General features: G+C 57.1%; 5 protein-coding genes across 5 annotated transcripts; 1 reads left to right on the forward strand and 4 right to left on the reverse strand.

The window, feature by feature from the left end:
• Positions 1 to 28: 28 nt before the first annotated feature.
• EX895_000693 (uncharacterized protein) lies at positions 29 to 2872 on the reverse strand (the record flags this gene model as incomplete). The annotated part of the gene is made up of 1 exon (XM_029881294.1): positions 29 to 2872. One exon carries the CDS (start codon positions 2870 to 2872, stop codon positions 29 to 31), a length of 2844 nt encoding a protein of 947 aa, XP_029742680.1.
• A 1569-nt stretch (positions 2873 to 4441) lies between these two features.
• On the forward strand, positions 4442 to 6634 carry EX895_000694 (uncharacterized protein; the record flags this gene model as incomplete). The annotated part of the gene is made up of 1 exon (XM_029881295.1): positions 4442 to 6634. The coding sequence occupies one exon, from the start codon at positions 4442 to 4444 to the stop codon at positions 6632 to 6634; it is 2193 nt and encodes a 730-aa protein (XP_029742681.1).
• Positions 6635 to 7115: 481 nt separating this feature from the next.
• EX895_000695 (uncharacterized protein) lies at positions 7116 to 8054 on the reverse strand (the record flags this gene model as incomplete). Its single annotated transcript, XM_029881296.1, has 1 exon — positions 7116 to 8054. The coding sequence occupies one exon, from the start codon at positions 8052 to 8054 to the stop codon at positions 7116 to 7118; it is 939 nt and encodes a 312-aa protein (XP_029742682.1).
• A 1500-nt stretch (positions 8055 to 9554) lies between these two features.
• EX895_000696 (uncharacterized protein) lies at positions 9555 to 12221 on the reverse strand (the record flags this gene model as incomplete). Its single annotated transcript, XM_029881297.1, has 1 exon — positions 9555 to 12221. The coding sequence occupies one exon, from the start codon at positions 12219 to 12221 to the stop codon at positions 9555 to 9557; it is 2667 nt and encodes an 888-aa protein (XP_029742683.1).
• Positions 12222 to 15982: 3761 nt separating this feature from the next.
• On the reverse strand, positions 15983 to 18963 carry EX895_000697 (uncharacterized protein; the record flags this gene model as incomplete). The annotated part of the gene is made up of 2 exons (XM_029881298.1): positions 15983 to 15990; positions 16089 to 18963. 2 exons carry the CDS (start codon positions 18961 to 18963, stop codon positions 15983 to 15985), a joined length of 2883 nt encoding a protein of 960 aa, XP_029742684.1.
• Positions 18964 to 19187: the final 224 nt, after the last annotated feature.

The raw sequence follows: 19187 nt of genomic DNA on the forward strand, positions 1-19187 counted from the left end.
TACGCGCGAGCGCAGGCGCGAGCCGTAATCATTCAGAAATGCGATCTGGGTCCACCGACTCGTTTGTCGTGCTATCCGCTTCCCCTGCGGCTGCCGCCGTCGACCCAGATGCACCACTACCACCCGCTGCCCTGTACCCACCGTTGGAACTGGCGCTAATCCGGCTGATGGCAGAGCCCCGACTCACACTCTCGCCTCGACTGAACCCCGCACCGCCTTTGTACCTCGGCTCGCTGGTTGACGAGCTGGATAACCGCCGCGCTCTCAACGCCGAAGTGATGCTCGGTGAGCGCCCTTTGATGCTTGCACTGATCGAGGGGCTCCTCTCCTTCGCACCGTTCCTAGCGGGGCTGGAGCTGCTGCCGCTGCCTTGCGCCCCCGCAGTACGCGTGCTGCTCGTCGACCTTCTCCTACCTCGCAAGCTGGCGACGATTCCACCGCTGGACGAAGAGGTACTGGGACTTCTCCTCCTCGCGGCCCCCGAATCCAGTCGCGGCGGCAGCTCGCCAATCTTGCCCTGATGCCTGAAAAGCTCTCCGCCCATCACGTCCAATGGCGCGCTCGGAATCAGCGCACGCTCCTGGGCACTCAGGTCCTGCAACGACATGCCGCACACACAGAAGAGCTGCGACTGCCCGTGCACCGCTGTCGCCGTGCTCGCCGCGTTCGGGCCCCCGGACAAATGCCCGTTCGGTCCGGAGCCGCTGCTATTGGCGGCGGCGTTGGAGGACGAAGAACCGTCACTGTTCGGCGGATGGTGCGAGAAGCTCGACAGGTCGTACGGCATCTCGGCCCTGCGCGACGACGGGTCCGGATCCGCACTGTATGCCGGCAGCGTCACCGCGTCGTAGGCGCAACAGCACGACGGTATAAGCACGGGCTGGCGCAGTGCGAACACCTTGAGCCGCCGCTCTTTGGCTTGCTCCTCCGCAGTCTTTGCTGTGCTGCCCGCCGGCTTGCGACTGTGCACAATCTCGACGACGAGCACGTGGCTGAAGCGGATGCTGGCTTTAGAAGCTGCCACAGTTGACGCACGGATGTGATTGTCGTCCGGCATGCGCGCAATTCCTTGCACGGTCCACGCATCTTCGGTGCCTGCGTTGCGCACGAAGCCGTCGGTCTTCTTGCCATCGCCGTGGGAGCCATCATTGTTCTTCGGCGGCACCCATCCCTTCTCGAACAGCTTGTGTCGTTGCACGGGCACCGTCTGCTTGTCCTTGCGCTTGGTGGTTAGCTCGATGGTGGTCTCGAGCGAGACGCGCACCAGGTAGACGATGAGGTCCTCGGGCGGCGTGGGTGAATTAACGTCGATATTGAACACGCCGCCGACCGAGATGTTGTTCGAGGTGCATGCGATGGACACGAGACCTACGGTCGGATGGAGGTCGTTGTACAGCACGGTGAGTGGTGTAGAACCGCTGTCTGGCGACGGATTGACCATGGGGTAGAGGTCGCGCCAGCACTCAACGTTGGACTTGGCACGCCCTGCACCGATCGCAGTGGCTTTGATAATGTAGCGCACCCTGCCGAAGGGAGATCGTTCGTACGGAGGAGCATCACAAGGGATGATGAAGGCAAACTCAAACCCGTGGACGCCCTTTTGCAGTTCCAAGCCATCCTGAGCGGGCTCCGTCTCCCAACCCGGTTCGCTCTCGGATCCTGGCGTTACAACCACCGAGCCGGAAGAACTTGAAGGCTCGAGCGGCGGGCGTTCCGATGCACCTCTGCGACCTCGTTCGCCTTCCTCGTCCACCTGCAACAATTCGCTGTGTTGGCTCGAGGCGCCGCGCGAGAGCGGTGCTCGGGATTTGCTGCGCGCCTTGCGAGAGCCAAAGAATCCGATCGATGAGCTCCTTGATTTTGCCTTGCCTCTGTCCTCTTCGACGCGCAGCTGAGGCTGCGAGCTCGTACTGGAAGAGCGCAACGAGGCGCGGTCCGCAGGGGCCGCGCTGGCACTTCTGCGGTCAGCGCCTTGATCATGTACAGCAAGGGACCTCCGAAGATGGGCGGCCAAGTCTTCCGGCTCGGCAGGAGGTTGCTGTTGGGTATGCGCATCAGGTGGTGGAGTTTGCGAGTTGGAGAGACTCTGTCGGCGCGATCGCTGCGGAGTGGCTGCTTGACTGGCTGGCAGACTGTGATTGACCACTTCCTGCTCTTGCGGTACAGACGCAGCGCCGTTGATGCACGCTTCTGAGATGGCGTAGGCGTAAGTAGGCGGGGCGCGGGTGGCAGTGCGCCCGCGTTCGTTGGATGGTGGGGCGCTGGGAGACGATGCTCGACTTTGCGAAGGCGAAGGGCTGTGGTTGTTCCTGCTCATGCCAGAGGCAATCTTGCGGCCTCGCGACACGGCACGCGCCATGGAAGCAGGGATGCTTCCACCAGGGCTGTGAGATCGCAATCCAAAAGCGGAACCAGAACGACCTGCTCGATCCGGAGTGGCCGAGCTTCGACCGCGTGGTTGCGTGTGGGATGACGAGCTGGTGTGCAAAGCTGGACCGACGGAGGCTGATCTGGAATGGAACGAGGGTAGGAGGTGGTGATGGGATGGAGCGTGGTGCGAGCCCTTGTCGCTGTGGATGCCAATCTCGACGACCTTTTCGAGCACGGTAGAATCCTCCCAGCTGATAGGGGTGAGGCCAGATGCTGGGTCCAAGATGGCGATGGTCTGGACCGCCTTGAGACGCACGCGGATGCCCGAGATGTGGCGGGTGGAAGGTACGTAGAGCTCTACGAGCCCACGGACGATCTCGTCGTTGGCCATGGGCGGCCTATCGTGCGTTTCGGGTAAGGGACGATCGGGTGGGTGCAAGAAGACGGCATTCTGGAGCAGATGCAACTTGAGCTCGCAAGGTTGGAAGAAGGTCGAGAACATGGTCGAGCGATGCTGGGCTACGCGAGCTTGCTGAGGTTACTCTTGTTCCGTGCTGTATCACCAAACTGAGCTTCGAGAGTCGTCGCAGTTTCCGACAGCCAGCAGACCTTGCAGGCTCGATTCTCTGAAGATCCCAAGAGGCAAGTCAGGTACGGGTCCATCCGCAAGCTTCCAGACGCTGTCGCGCTTATCTTTGAAAATGGGAGCTGGAGCGTCGATCAGCGACTGGTAACCTTTTATCGCCCGAATTGCTCGTCGTGCCAGAGGTGGTTCGGAAACCTTGATTCGAGCCCACGTAGTTTGGATCTTGCAAGCCAGTCGTGCTTGCCTTCGTTCTGTCAGATATCTGAAAAGACAAGAAAGATCGTGATAGATTATCGTTGCTGACCGAGTCGAAGAAGGTAGAGAAGATGGAAATGGAGAGGCTGAGGGTGAGGAAGGCCCGGTCCTGCCAGAAGGAAGAAGAAATCGTGAACTTATCTCGAGGACGTGCATCAATCACCGTGGTTGGCGGGGCAATCAACCAGGCTGCAATTCCCGTCTTGGAAAGGTGTAATTTTTGAGTGTCGCCTGCTGCGCTGGGTTGTGGGAGTCACATTGACCTAAAGGGTTCAATCTGCAAGAGACGGCAAATTCCCGATGCACTGCAGTTCAGTAGCAAACGTACGTTGCGCACATGCTCTCTTCGGATCACGTTGGACCTGCAATGCATGAGTTCGGGCAGCTCCAGAACAGTAAGGCACCCAACACGATGCCCTTCTAGCCGACCGTCGGCGAACGCGGCGAGCAAGCTCAACGAATCAGATACCGGGATTCAAGGGTTGTTTTAGAAGCCGCTGTGTGCTGCCAGGAACCGAACATTGCCTAAGTCTCGTGAGAAAAAAAAACATCCTGTTACCTGTTAGAGCAGCCCTGGAAGATCGGGACCAATTGTTGGCTCGATCGAGTAACATCGCGATAATGCACGAATTGCATTTCTTGACAGGATCTGCATTTGGCCCCTAAACAAACCGAGTCCAAGGCAGCCTTCCTTTTTAAGCAAAGATTGTCGAACACTGCAGCTTGCAACACTTAGAGTTCACTTTCCCTCCTCACACTCCGCTCGGCTCATTTGCACTGCACAGATTGCCTCTTTCTCACCAGCCCCTATACCCTGAAGTCGTCCTCATCGATGCAGTGTGAAGCGGCGTGAAGTGTAAGGTCGGAAGCTAGGACCCATAATTGTGGTACTTCCCCCTGAGCGGCATTCGAAAAAACACACGCCATGGGGCGTGCATGGATCTCAGACGTAAGGCTTCCCTAAACTTCAGAGCCAAACAGTAGATACTGAGCTTGTAACCGGGCGTCGCTATAGCTTGCAGTGCTTTTGCTCCCTGCATTGCGACGTGGGCAGCCGACCAAGTCGTTCCGTTTGTCAACTGCTTCCGTGGTCTTGGAGTCTACCCTTTTCTTCCATCACCACCATCTTTCTAATCCATATTCCTCCACTCGTACGCTCGCCACCCTCTTACTCGCTGCCAGCTTGAACCTCTTGCCCAGGCAGCAACGTGGCGTCCTTCACCGTTCACCATGGTGCCCCGACGCCCACTCCCCAACCTCTACATTCGAGACTTTGATCCAGACAGCACTTTCCAAGGCCATGACTCCGAGGCGATAGCGAACGCGCTCACTACACACTCGCAAAAGATGGCCGACATTGCAAAAGAGATTACAGCCTCATCGTCTGGCCTCGGTACAGCGTCCTATCAGGGTCACGATTCATCCGATATTGCCAAAGCGGTTCAGAGCTACGTCGTCAGCCACCAAGACACCCCTTGGTCGCAAAAGTTTACCCAACCTTCTGACATTCTCGCAGTCACAAGTAGCCCTTCGGCAGACTTTGCAGCCAGCGTGCTGGCAGCAGATTCCATGTCCAGCATAGGCACTGCTCCCGGGCTCGCCCCGGTGTTTTCGCTCTCTGGCCTCATACACGACCAGTACTGGATGAGCATCATCCTTTGCATAGCATGGATCGTCTCTGGCCTTTTCTTGCTCTTCTTCGGCTGGGCATCGTTCTTCTGGGGTTGCAGTCTTGGAAACAAGCGAAAGAGGATCGACGAAAAGGTGACAAAAGCTAGCCGTCTTAGCCCGCTTTTTGCGGGACCGCCGCTAGCGGGCGGTGTGGGCGGTGCGGTGGTCGGATTCCTCTTCTTCTCCTTCCTCGCCTCTGTCGTCACTGCGTCCATTTGCGTGGCCGAGATCAAATCAGTCTCTTCCACCTGGTATTTCGTCATCTGGCTCCTTCCTGGTCTATTGGGTGCTTTCCTTGCAGGCCACTGGCCGTTGTTCGCTCGAACATTTACGGGTCTGCTGTCAGGAGCATCCCTGACGCTCATCATTACTGCGATGTTCGGCATCCACACGCTCATCATTCGCGCTATCATTGTCGCAGTCTGCACCGCCCTCATCACTGCTCCGCTGCTCATCCCGAGGCGCAACATGATCCACTTCCACATGCTCAACATCTGCACTTCGATCATCGGCATGGTCACCTTCCTCGACGGAGTCGCGCTTTTCGCTCCCTCGCGAGCGAGCTCGGATGCATGGATCGAACTCTGGGTGCTCCTCTTTGCGGGAGACAATACCAGCTCGGAGATGAGTGCGACTAAAAAGTGGGGCTCTTCGGTTTTCAAAGGTTTCATTGCTGCCTCGGTCTTGGGCACGTTGGTAGGGTTCGTTTTTGAGTTCCTCTTCCATAAGCACGCCGCCGAAGACCCGGATATGGAGTGGAACAACTACCTGGGCACCTACACCCAACGACTCGAAAACCAGGACACGACCGACTTGAATGACAGGGCTGGATCGTTCGAGCCTGCTCCGAACGCCTGGCAGAAGCTGTCCCGCGCATTCGCGTCTTCCGGGGGTCCAGCCTCCTACGGCAACGTCTCGACGTCGAACGATCTCGAGAAAAGCCCGCTGACCGACCTTCCTGGCCAGAAAGCTCGACAGCATGCACACCGTACTCGCTCGTCCAAGGCTCGCAAGGCGCCGGCCAAGTTCGCCGCTTTGAACAAAGGTCACAAGGGCCTCGATCTCGCAGATTCGGACTCGGATGGCACGACAGACTATGACAGCGATTCGAGCCTTCGCAAGTCCAGTCCAAGCAGCAAGGCTGTCTCTGCAAAGAGTTTGCTCTCCAAGGCAGATGCTGATGAGCTCGCGGATCAACTCAAGCCGCTCACTGCAAGCGGTGATGTAAAGCTCGACAAATCGGCGGCAACACTCTTGCCCAGACCGCCAAGCTATCGTACCAACAGCAGCAAAAGTGGCAGCGGTTCCACAGCAAGCGGTCTCAGTGGCACCACTGCCAACTCTTCCGATAATCCCGCGCCAGCTGATGTGCGACCGACGGCTCAGCGCACCGGCACCATGTCACCTCCTCCATCCTTTTCCGCTTCAGGCAGTCCGGCCACGTCGCCTTTGGTACCCTCTTTCCCTGCTACGCCGTCCCTTGTGAATGCTATTACGCGTATCCAAGCTGCTCAAGCTCAAGCCAAAGCTTGGTACGAAACACAGCAGGGGCAGCGCTCGACTTCACCCAACCATCCATCATCGCAGCTCGAGCCAGGAAAGCCAACTACCAAGATTGCGATTCAGCCATCCTCGAACAAGTCTACAGATGCGTCTTCTACGCGTGCGGCCGATCCGTCCGCTGCGACAGACACCAACTCCTTTCAGAGCTGGTGGGGTAAAGAGGTTAAGCGCGATTCTCCACCTTCTTGATCGAAAATCTGGACAAGGGGTGTACCTGCGGACTCGGACGGTGCACCATGTTCCGCCGATCTTGCAGGGCTGATCTGCTCCTTGGCCCTATCTGCTCAGATTCCTTTTTGTACAGTATTTCAACGCCTCTCTCACCTCTGATACGTCTGTCAGTATGAATCAATGGACCATGATGAAAGCCACCGTCAATTTTTGTGCTACTGTCCGCCTTCATCGCAATGCACACTTGAACACGCTCAGTTGTTCTCAACTGTCGCGTAGAACCAACGCCAGAACGTGCAAATGCGATTGGAAGAGAAACAGATCAAATTGATAACCAAAGACTGCATCAAGGCAGCGTCAAGAGGAAGAGGTTTTTTTTAGAAAAAGAAGTGGGTTGAGATAAAGATCGATGAACGTTCAGATGTCACCGACGGGCAGTAGTGTTGTTGGAGAGATGCCAGTAGCAGAGAGAGTGACGGGCGAAGACGATCGAAGCCGCCTAGTGGCCACGGTGACCCCGACCACCCTTCTTCTTGTCGCTTCCATGGCCGTGGTAACCGTGCTCTCCCTTTTGGTCTTCGCCTCCGTAGCCGTGCTTCTTGTAACCATGGTGACTCCAATTCTTGCCAAACCCACCCTCCTTGCCGCCGTGACCGCCCTTCTTCCTGAACCCACCCTTCTTCTCCTGGCCTCCATTCTCTTCGCCACCCTTCTTCTCTTCGGCACTCTTTTTCTCTTCACCTCCCTTCGCCTCTTCTTCGCCGCCCTCCTTCTCCTCTCCTTCCTTCTCCTCGCCTCCCTTCTCTTCGCCTTCCTTCTCTTCGCCGCCCTTCTTGTCTTCTCCACCCTTCTTTTCCTCGCCTCCCTCCTTCTCCTCACCACCCTTCTCTTTTCCGCCCTTCTTCTCCACGCCTCCCTTCTTCTCTTTGCTTCCCTCCTTCTCCTCACCTCCTTTCTCCTCCTCACCTCCTTTCTTCTCCTCACCGCCCTTCTCTTCGCCACCTTTCTTCTCTTCGCCTTCGTGTCCCTGCTTCTTCTCACCCTCCTCTTCTACAACCCCTTTCTTCTCTTCTCCGCTCTTCTTCGTCTCCCCAGCCTTCTTCTTGTCCACACCCTTTTTCTCCTCGCCGCCTTTCTCTTCTTCGCCACCCTTCTTCTCACCACCACCCTCCTTCTCCTTGCCTCCCTTTTCTTCTGCTCCTTTCTTCTCTTCGCTGCCCTTCTTCTCGTCTACGCCCTTCTTCTGCTCGACGCCGTTTCCCTCCCCTGTCTTTTCATCATACCCGCTGTCGCGGCCAAATAGAGAGACGCTCGAACGAAGTGCCCAGTTTCGAGCGACAAGGCTGTCACCAGAGGTGCCATCGAAAGAAGCGGGTGCAGCGTGAGCACCGAGACCAGCCGCGAGCACGATGAAAGCGACCAAAGATTGGAACTTCATAACGAAAGTTGCTGTCTATTTGGTGAGGATGAGTCGATGGTTGTGAGTTCGAGACAGTGACGGCGTTGTGAGTAAGAAGCTCTTGAGTGCTGGCGAGAAAGTTGGGGAAAGAAAAGGCTGACGGTTTCGCTGAGCCTCCTTTTATCTCTGGCGTGAGCTGGTGCTGAGAGTCGAAGGCCACTGTTCAGTCCTGCGAGAGCAGAGGCAAAGAGGCTGAAACAGGGTTGAATCCACGGTATGGTATCAATAGGCACTGCCGATCAGCTGCTGTGGCAGTCTTCTCTACTGCGTGTGGCCTCACAGTATCTCCATCTGATCTGAAGGCACCTTGCTGCAGGAAGGTCGTTATGGATCTCTTCAGCGTGACCAGTGCTTCCGTCGGAACGTGTGACGTTGGAGCTTTGCCTTCTGTTGCTCTTCTCTAGCAGTCTCGAGGTCATCTGACTCTGACGTGCTTTGGCGAAGTGATTTTCTCTGAGAAAGCACGGTGGCCATGTTGCTCGAGGTAAGTTCTTGCGGTTTCATCGCGGATTGGTTGTCATCATGTGGCGAGGGTGTCGATTCGCAACCTCGGATTCTGAAGAAACCGAGCGTGAGAATCTTCAAGAAGATCGCTTCCACCTGCTAAGAGTGATGAGAACCGAACAAACAGAGCCCGAGCCTTAGTCTGGTTGCTGCTTCGGTGACTCCGACGCTGTCCAGGAGAATAGGCTTCTCGTGGTCCTGTCTTCGAAAAGGTTAATCCGACCACCAAAAGATAATCTAGAGGGACAAAGTTTGTGACGATGAAGGACCCAGGAGATGTAAGAGAGCTGGTCGGAGCAACCGATGATCATTGTTGCAATTCTTGGTCGAATGTTCTTCTAGTTGGCAAGGCGCGGCTTGTCCCACGCTCTCCCGAAACGTGTCGGCAATGCCGATCACAGATCCGAGTCTCACGCCACTTTTGGAAGAAGCTATCTGAGCTTGACATGCGTGCCGGAAGCTAGCGTAGCGACAGGAGGAAGGTATGGAGAGTTTGCTTCCGTCGGGTCATACTTCGCCTTGTTCAAACAGCACGATATCTCGAAGTGATCCTCAGGCACACGGCGGCGATACCATCGACAGTGACAACGGCTGTCAAAGCTGTCAGTGACGCTTCGATTGGTAAGTTTCTTCTCGTTTCGAGTGATTGCGCTTCTCCGTCCTTCCGGGGATTATCTCGCCTAGCGCAACTTACGTCGTCACGCACAGCTTCACACACACCACCTGACCAGATTCATACTTGTCCGCGATCGGGTGGGGCTTTGCCTATCCACTGTATCTCGCTCCAATCGGCGGTTCACGAGCACCAAGGCCGTAACTCAATTGTGATTATAGGGAAAGTGTTACAATTACACATTTGGTTTGGAAAGGAGGAGGATCGACTGTGACGCGGTCTTGAGAGGCGGTATCCGCTTTGCAGCACAGTGGCAACATCCAAGCAGGACCGATGAGGGCAGGCTCAAAGAGATGACGGGATCAACGCATTGCGAGGACGAGCGGCTGACGTTCAGGAGCAAGCCAGTTCCTGGTCGAGAACACGGTCTCCAAGCTCGGCTCGCGGTGGAAGCCCGGTCCAAAGCTCAGCACGCTGTCGAGGATCCCCTGCAATCCTCGCAGATCCGCGTCGAGAGCATCCAGAGTGTTGGGTGATGCAGCGCCATGCTGGCCGATTTCTTGCAGCGCGTCTGGCACGAGCGCGCAAAACGAGATGTGCAGGATGGCGGCGAGATGCGTCGGCACCGGGTGACGGCTGCTGTGGATCTGCATCGCAGGCACGATCATGTCGTCTTGCGGCAAGGCTACATCGATGCGAGACAGGTCAGGCATTTCGGATGATTCGCTGAAACCAGCGTCACTTCCACGATGGCTATTGCGACCCGATCCACCCGGTGATGTATGTTTGCTGGTGAACCTTTGACGCGGTGGCGACCCTGTATTGCTCAAGGTCCTCTTCACTTGCTGGTCCACCATATCATGCGACCTGCCGATGCGAAGCGCGCTCCTGCGACGAACCGCGTTGCGCAGATCTCGTGATTGATCTAGCTCAGCTCGAAGCATGCTCGAAACCCTGAGCCACGAAGTGTCCTTGGAGCCTTGCATCCACGGCATGCCTTCGAGCACACTGCACAGCTCCAAAAAGATCAGCGATCCCATTCCAACTTGGTTGATCAGGTGGGTGATCATCGACTGCGCTGAAGCAGGCATGTGCGCGTAAAGATGCGGATCAAGGTCCAGCAGAGGCTGGAAGACCTGCTGCACAAACAGGATCATGGTCCAAGTTCGTCGAAAGTGTTCCGAGAGTTCGGCAGCTGTAGCTCGTGGGTTGTCCAGACACGCTCGGAAGTTGCCGTTGCGTTGCCAGATCATGATCTGCGTAGCTGCGCCGGTCTGGCAGAGGCTGAGCAGCTCCTTGACTCGAATAGGATCGCCCGGCGCCTGGCTAAATGCTGCCATAGCATACGGGACACGCTTCGAGACGTGCAGCGCCCGGTGTGCAACCAGATTCCAAGATTGCATCGCATCCGAAGTTGGCGGGCTGGACAAGGGTAATTGGTTCGCCGGGACAGCCATAGGATTTCTGTTCAGCACCGACGGATCTCCTCGTTGTGACCAATCTCGGGTCAACGAACTCAGATCTCCATTCATAGCAGTCGGCACCATGAAGTTGGACTCGAGTCTCAGCATGGTTGGATCGCCAAATCTTGCCGCTGTTGTATCCACGTTCGCCATCCTGTTCGAATCCGTGTTCGGATTAGGAGAGACGTTGGGAATCGAGCTAAAGCTGCTGGCACCATAAGGCAAGCTTGCTTCTGCCGCCGACCCCATCGAATCGACACTGGAGGTGAAGCCAGCAGCGTGATGGTCCGCCTGTCTCGGCGCCGATATGGAAACAGCAGGCAAAGCAGCTGACAGCTGCATCGCATCGATATCAACTCGGTCACGTGTACTGCTTCGGGCGATGGGGGGCATACCATAGCCACCGGTAGTAGCAGCGTCGCAGATGGCCGAGTACCACAGGAGATTCTCGGCCACGTCCTTGAGGGCAAGTGCTCGATCGACGCGCGCACGATAGCCGGGATCTGAGATTAGTAAAGTGTCGTCGCTCATCTGGGCGCCGTCAGTGTTATGAAATCCAAGTGCGAACAGATCCTCTTCTTGCTGGCGCAGCAAGTCGGTTGCCAGGTCGTCCATCATGCGGAGACCGGTCTGCAAGATGTAGATGGTGTCTTGCACGACATCCAAGTTGGCCTTCTGACTGCGCAGTGGCGGACACGTGTTGCTGAAGAGGTGGAGAGCGTACGCCATTCGAAAGGTCGCCACGGACGAGTTGGCCATGAGAAAGTCGCGCGCACGCATCCAAGCGGCTTCGGCAATCTGTGTGTCTTTCTGCCTCCGGAAACGGTCACTCTCGTCGCCGCGCCATTCACCTGGATTCTGCGAGCCATACTGACTGGCATAGGCAACGATGGCGTACTGAAGCGCTTGCATCGATATTTCCTCGGCTCTATGCGGAATGCGCTTAAAGCGGCCGTGGGGTCGATACGCCTCGTCGCAGACAAACGTGCTGTAGAAGAAGTTGGGAGAGATGTGCTGTACAGTGTTGATCGCCATCATGCTGTCCCATGCACTTGCAGCCTTAGTGCTGAGAAGACCACGACGTGGGTGGACGGCCGCATCCAGACCGACGCCGGCCGGTACCGCACTGGATCCGAGAAAGTGCTGCCAGATCCATTCCCAAGCTGTAACGTAGGTGAAGAGCTGGTTGGTGGAGATGTAGAGACCGTCGATGCTGTCACTCATGCTCTTGGATGACGTCGAGAGGCCGGCGGGGAGGTAGTGGTGGGAGGAGAGCTGGTCTTGAAGAGCGGTGTAGCTGACCGAGGTCTGCGAGATGTGGCGAAGCTCCTTTCTGCTCGAGCTGACCGACTGTTGCAACGCGCTCCAGTGCGTGGTGCATTGCAGGTTCTTGCGCACGCAGAGCTTGCAAGGGCCGTCATGCTGAAGGGGCAATCCGTCAGCGCCAGCCTTGGCGAGATCACATCTCCTCTTTGAACGCCGGCATTGATCGCACGCACGATTCTGAAGGCGTGAGCCGGATCTTGCGGCCTTGACCTTGTCCTCGATAGGACGGATCAAGTCCATCTCCAATCGTCGTTCGAAACAGAGAGAATTGGCGGTGTAGAGGCCCCAAAGCCAAATGACTGGGGCGCTGAGCCTGAATGGGCGCGGAAGATGGAGCTTGACCCCCAAGCTTGTGGCTACTTGTCGATCGAGACGGCAAGTGAGTAATTTGCGACCTCTAATGCGAGCGACAAAGGCGAGAAAGACCGGGGTGATGAAAGAGAAAGGATGAAGAGGCTTAAAGAGAGGAATGCAACGACGAAGGCGATGATGTGGCGATGGCGCTACGCTGCTGTTACGTAGAGTTGATTGGAATGAAGCTGGAAGCCCGGCGGCTGACAGAACAGTATACTCGACCAAAGTGGGCGATTTTACACTTGCGGTCTTGCTAGCGGATCGTGGCAGAAGTGGCGCTGCTGTCGACCAGGAGAACTGCGATGTGGAAGGTGGAGAGGGTCGATGTAAGCCGGACGAAAACGGTGCGCTGCGATGCGAGGTCGAAGGAACCAATGTAATCGACAACGCACCCACAGATGACGAAGGACGGAGAAAAGGTACGGCGGTCGGGGCTACGGCGGCACGAGAAGAAAGTGAAACGGAGCGATTCACTGGACCCCAGGCGGGGAAGCAATAGGCTAGAGCACTAGACAGGGTCTTTGACCCTTGCATTCTTGTGGAGCCCTCTCCTCGGCTGCTGCTCCTGTGCAGTAAATTGACTTACACTCGCGTTGGGTCTGCATGATTGTCAAATTTCTGCACTCGTGCTTTTCGGGTCAAAGCCCGACCGCAACACCCAGCTCTCCACCTTGGCGTCGAACGGAGTCACCAGAATTCGTGTCATGATTTATCGATGGGCCATGTCTCACCTCGGGCGCCCTCGGCATATCACACGACAGCAAAGCTGTGCAGCCCGACGCTCCAGATGTCAAGTGTGGCTACCAACCCCTTCCTCGCGGGCAGGCTTCAGTTCAACATTTTAAGCTGGAAGCCAGCTATCTAGCTCCTGGACCGCCTATCCAAACAAAGAGAAGGGCTCTACGAAGTGCCGGTCGAGCTCTCCGGATCGGACTCCTCAAGCAATGGGCAGATCGGCCACGCCAAGGCGAGGTTAAGAAAGTCTTTAGATATTTCCGTACCAGCGGAGCAAAAGGTGCACAACGGATCGGCTTGAACCTGCAGCGGGATTTGCGAGAAGGGCAAGCGCGGCGGCGCTGAGCGGGAATTGGACGAGAATAAGTAACTCAAAAGCATTAGTAACTCAAAAAGCATTCGGAATCCGAAGCTCGATTTGGTCAGGATTTCTACTCGGCCGCCACCACAAGCGAAGACGCTCCCAAGGCATGATCACTCTGGCTCGTCCCTCCCCCTCTGGCTCACGGGGACCGAAAGATTCGTCAGGTCAGAAGTTCCTAGGACGAGCTCGATCCGAGTTCGGGAAGCGGCGGAGAAAAACAGATGCTCCTGCATACATTGCTTCGCTTAGCCGGCTCATACAGCAACTTAGTCGCTCGGGTAAAGTTGACGTTGCTGGTGGTTGCCGCCTCTTTGAATGCGAGTCGCCGACTTCAAGTTTTCTTCACAGGTGTTGCCTCGGAGAAAAATATGGCTCACTTGCCGTATCCAGAGACATAGCTTGGCATCCAATGAAGTTCCCGATCCCGAACGCATGGCCTTCTCGTCCTTTTCCTGCGCCTTGCCTGGTCGTTCGTCGAGCTTCTCGAATCCAACGCTCTCCGTCCCCTGCAAGTCAAGAGGGGGGGCTATCCAAGCTCTACTCCCTTGCTGACATCGTCGTGCTGCTCTCTCACAGTAGAACAGATGGCCTCGGACGCCGATGCTGGGCTGTGCAGCGCGGCAAGACTTTCAGACGATGGAGGGCTGCACCCAACTCGCTTTCGACGCGAGCTGCTGTGGGCGGCAAATGCGGAGTTAGAAACGCTGCGAGCCGGAAAAACTCGGCGCGCATCAACGCAAGCACGAAAGGCCTTTCGCCTCCAGTTCTAGCGGTCGACGGCATTGCAAAATGGACGGGGAACGTGGTTTGCAATGGAAGGACAACCGTGGCGAAATGGCTTGTCTACCTGCACAATTGCTTGGTCGCAAAACAAAGTATACGATCGACTGCCGCGGCACGACAAGCAAACGCTCTCTGCAACGCGGCTCTGGTTTGATTGCATTCCACACACCCGCTGAACGTTCATTGAGCCCTGGAAGGTGCGTAGCCGCCAAGCACCACCGGTCCTTGAAGCTTCAAAACGAGGGCCATAAAGGGAGTTACGTCTCTCACGACTGATGAGCCAATATCCACAAGGCGAAGAACAAGGCGAGTAGTAGCCGATGCGTATAGGACGCGATCGTAGAAGCGATAATGTGAATGATCATTTTAGGTTCAGCAGGGTGACAAATGTAGTGAGTGAGTGGGTCGTGAGAAAAAGGAAATCCCGGTTCAAGCGAGGGCCTTTTGCACGTCGTCTGGACCGACCCCCACCGGCAGGTAATCGGCATCGAGCAGCGCCCATCGCGGCCAACTTCGCTTGGCCAGCTGTTCCAGCGCGCTGGTGCTCGAGTGCACGTTCATGCGCGAAGCAGCATCGCCCTGCAGATATTCGACCACTTCGTCAGACCACACGCGCGAAGCGGCACGCACCTCGCTCGGAAGCCTCGACGGCAGCACGACTACATGCACCGCAGGACGCGGTACGATTGTGGCAATGCCAGACACGGAGGCTCGCAGCTTTTGCTGCAATTGCCCCGCAATCTGCTCTGCCGCACGGATGGCGCATGCCAACTTGAGTCGATCGGCGCGTGCGTCTTTGCCAACGATGATATAGAGCTCCCGATCGCGCAGGTTCAAGATCGAGATCTTGCTGCTTCGTGTGGGAAGAAGTAAGTCGTGCGCTCCATAGTAGCCCTTGTCGTTCAAGGGAACGAGGCGCAGCTCGCGTCCTTGCAGTTCGACGTCCAGCAGACTCGAGTCGTCAGAGACTGAGAGGTCGTGATGACGATGCGACCAGGCGCTAGCATATGCCTCCGCCCTGTCAAAAACCTTCTGGAAAGAACTGTCTTCAGCGCCTTCCTCCACTTCAACAACGTCCAACGCAGAGCGTGCAACGGACGAAGAAGACTTAGCCAGCGCCTGAGCGAAACGTACGGCAGCAGCGCGAACCGAAGTCGACGAGCCCCGTCCGTGCCAAACACGGACTGCCGAGTGAGCGGACGAAACAAAGCTGTCGCCCGAGCAGAGGTTCGAGGTGCGAGGCTCGACCTGCAGGATCGCAAAGCGTTGTTCTTGATCAGTCGCGGAACCAAGAGCTCGACGGACGCGATACAAGGACGTCGCTGCACCGTCAAAGCGCTTACGTGAGCCTTGGCGGCTGATCGCCCACGTTCCTGACAGCGCTGCGATCAACTCGGAAGACTCGCATCCCGCTGGGACCACATCTGGCCGAGTAGAGTACTTCTGCGCAAGCTCAGCGACCTTGCGTCCCTCTGCGCATGACGTGGAGTAAGGACCAAGTTCAAACGGATGCAGAGCAGATGAGTGTCCTGTTCGCACCCAGAGCTTGGTCTCCGTAACGCCACTCTCGTTCTTAGACTTCCTGACGATAGCGAGCGTCTCGTCATCGTACAGGATCTGCTCGCGTCGCAATTGCTCGCCGCGCTGGAACGTCTGGTCGCCAGACAGCTCGATCGACTCGACGAAACCATCTGCGTGGATGGCGTGAACTTCGAAAGAGATGGTCTTGCTAGATGTAGAGGAAGGAGAGCCGGATTTATGAGCGCTAGGAAGCTTGTTCAAGGAGATGCGTGCATCGCGCACGATGTCAGTCGCTGAGGCAGACACATCGCCATCCGAGTTGTCGAGCTGTACAAGGTCGAGGGGCGAACCTTTGATCGCCTGTGTAGGCGTGGAGTTCTTGGTCTTCTGGCTCTCAGCCTCTTGTCGATCAAGCTTGTCTAAATGGCCCTTGAGAACGAGGTCAGCAGCCTGCACAATGATGACGTGCTCCACCTTGTGGATAGCTTGCTCGAGTTGTTCCAGGTCATAGCTGGGAAGGATAGGCACCTCGCGTACGATGATAGGGCGACCGCGGTCGACGTCGGCAACCACCTCGTGAACCATGCATCCCGTCTTGTCCGTCAAACCTTGCTTGAACGCCTCAAAAGCGCGCGGAATCGCGTTGGCACCATCGAAGGCCTTGGGAAGCGCAGGGTGGAGATTGATGATGGGCACCGCCTTGGACGGTCGTGTTCCAATCGTTGGCGCGTTGGCAGGCAGACTCGTCTTGTGACCCAAAGCGTGGAGGAATGGCTCCGAGACAATGTGCATGAACCCTGCCAGAACGATGAGGTCGGGCGGGGTGCCGGTTCCTTCCGGATGAGGGCCATCGAGCACAGCGCGAGCAAGCACTCTGTCGTACTCCTCCCGCGTTCCCCCTGGGTTCCGGTTCTGCCACGTCTTGAGCGCAAGCACCTTGGTGGGGATTGGCGGGTTCGACTCGGCCGCGCGAGTGAGGCCGTAAGCCGCTTTGCGGTTTGACAAGACGAACGTGATCTGCGCGTTGTCGATGACCGGGATGCCAGCAGGAGGGTCGAGGAGGGTAGCATCGATCAATGATTGCAGGTTGGAGCCGGATCCCGAGACGAGGACGTGAATTCGTTTGCCCGTGGTCCGGCGAGGAGGCTTGGATGGCGCGGCGCTCGACGACTTATCTTCGGTTTGGTGCGCAGGGGGAGTCATCGATGCAGGAGCAGTTTGAGCGGAGCTGCTGGCTGACGAAGGGGCGAGCCTGGCATCGGCAGTTGCAGCCTTTCGGACAGGGCCTTTGGCCCTTGCTTTGGTGAGAGAAGTCAGAACCTGTTCCGTGTTGGACGTTGGGCTGGCGTTGACAGCAGAGTCGGAGACGACGATGGCCTCCTCTGTGCGCGACCTGTTCTCCGCAAAGCGAGCGAAGGGGCTGACACTGCTTCCCATGCCAGGCAATCGAATTGGTTCTGCTCGTGGTTCGGCGACGATCTCAGCTTTCTTTGGCGACGAACTCTGCCAGGGGATCGAGCCCGTCTCTTTTGTGGGCGAACGGCCGGCGAGACCGGGAAGCGCATTACCGTACTTGGTTGGCGACCAGGGAGCGCCGCCCTTGCGTTCGTCGGAGCCTGAACGTACAGGAGAGGCATTAGTCTGGATAGCGGGTGGCCAACGATCGCGCACGGCGGGACTGGAAGGGACGCTGCGTCCAGCGGAGCCGACTGGCATCGAATCGGCCTCCTTTTGAGCGCTGACATCACGCATCTGAGCTTCTTTGATACGCTGGCCGACCATCTTTTTGGCGCTGAGTCGGGACAAGGATGCAGTCGGCATGCGATCAGCACCTGTTAGCTCGCTAGTTGCAAGGCTCGTCGCTCGGCTCGAAGCTTGCGAAGCTGGAGCGTCCGCTGGCTCAGCTGATCGGCTCCACCCTTTGCCCAGACCGATCTCGGGCTTTGACTGACCCTGGAAGGCTGCAACGGCAGGTGTAACTTGAATGTCTTCTGGCTTGAAAGGGCTGGTGGCAGCATCTTTGCGCTCTGGTGAGTGGGAGGACGAGTAGGACTTGGACTGGGCATTAGGGATGGGCAGCGGTCGAGATACCAAGCTGCTGGCAGTGTCGGTGGGCAGAGAAGAAGCCGCGGACGTGCTTTTGGCGGGAGAAGCGGGTCTACCGAGCAAAGGAGAGGTCGTGGTGCTTTCGGCTCCAGCAGCGAACCTGTTGAATTTGGAGGGGCTTGAAGCTCGAGGGATAGCGGGCGAGGAAGGCGCGCTGCTCGTCGGGGCGGGGGTGGCACTTTGCTTTTCGATGAGGTTCAAATATGCCTTCTTGGGCGACGGAGGTGCTGGTTTTGTAAAGGTGCCCGTCGAACCGACATTGTTGGATGGTCGTCCCATTTCAGCAGAAGTGAATGAGTACTTGGCTGGGCTGCTTGACTTGCTCGGAGAGGTTGCCAGCACGCTGTCCTTTACGGGCGAAGCAGGGGAGCTACCTGTCGTCCGACATTGGCCGGTAGCATCGGCTCGCTCTTCGAGGAAGCTGGCCAGCGAGCGTCCCGAATTGGGTGCCATTCCAGGTAGAGGGACACGTCGACTTTCGTGAATGAGATCCGCCTCAGGAGGTGCGCTTTTGCCATCTCCGGAGAGCTTGCCCAGACGTGGACCTGCAGCTCTGCCTCCCATGAAGTTGGCAAGCGAGACGGGAGAGTCGCTCGGACCGTTGGGCCCAGCAGCTACACCCGTGGGACCGTATTGTCCACCGTAGCGAGCGAGCAGCGAGTTGGCCCTCTTGATTCCCGTCACACCTGATGCCTTTGTCGGCGACGATCCGAGCAATGGCGACTGCACAGAAGCGTCAGGAGGCGCCATGGTGGATGCGCTGTAGCCTGCTGCTGCCGACGGTGGGCTTTCGAGCGAAGGCGTGGCGAGAGGCGAGTTCGGGTTGGAAGACGAGATGCCACGGATGCCTGAAACCGACAGGCGGTCTCTCCGTTGCTGCCGTTCGAGCCGTTGTCTCTGGAACTCGAGCTCGAGCTCCGAAGCTGAAGATTCCGTCGCGTCGTGGGACTGCGAGCTTGTCTGTGCAAGACTAGATGAGGCGGCGGATGACGAGTTGCGTTGACGCACCTGGCTGACCCACGAGGCAAGGTCCTGGGTCGGAGTATCCGATGTTTTTATGGCCTCCGACGTCTGCCGTGGGAAGGGTTGCGATGGTGATTGGTGATGGGAGAAAGACATCTTTGACGTCGACAACTCGGAGAGGTGCGTGTGATGTGATATGAAAGAAAAGTGTGACTTTAGAAAGGCGACGAGGACCCTGTTGAGCTAAACTTTCGCTGTCACCCATGTGATGAAAACAGGAATTCCGCGCTGTGCTGTCGCAAGCCTCGTTTTGGCGCGTTGGAAGGCTGCCTCCTCTGCCAAATGCCCCTTTGGAGACCTCCTATTTTTCTTCCAATTTT

The sequence above is a fragment of the Sporisorium graminicola genome, chromosome SGRAM_1 (assembly GCF_005498985.1).
Source record: "Sporisorium graminicola strain CBS 10092 chromosome SGRAM_1, whole genome shotgun sequence".
In the NCBI taxonomy this organism is placed as follows: Eukaryota; Fungi; Basidiomycota; class Ustilaginomycetes; order Ustilaginales; family Ustilaginaceae; genus Sporisorium; species Sporisorium graminicola.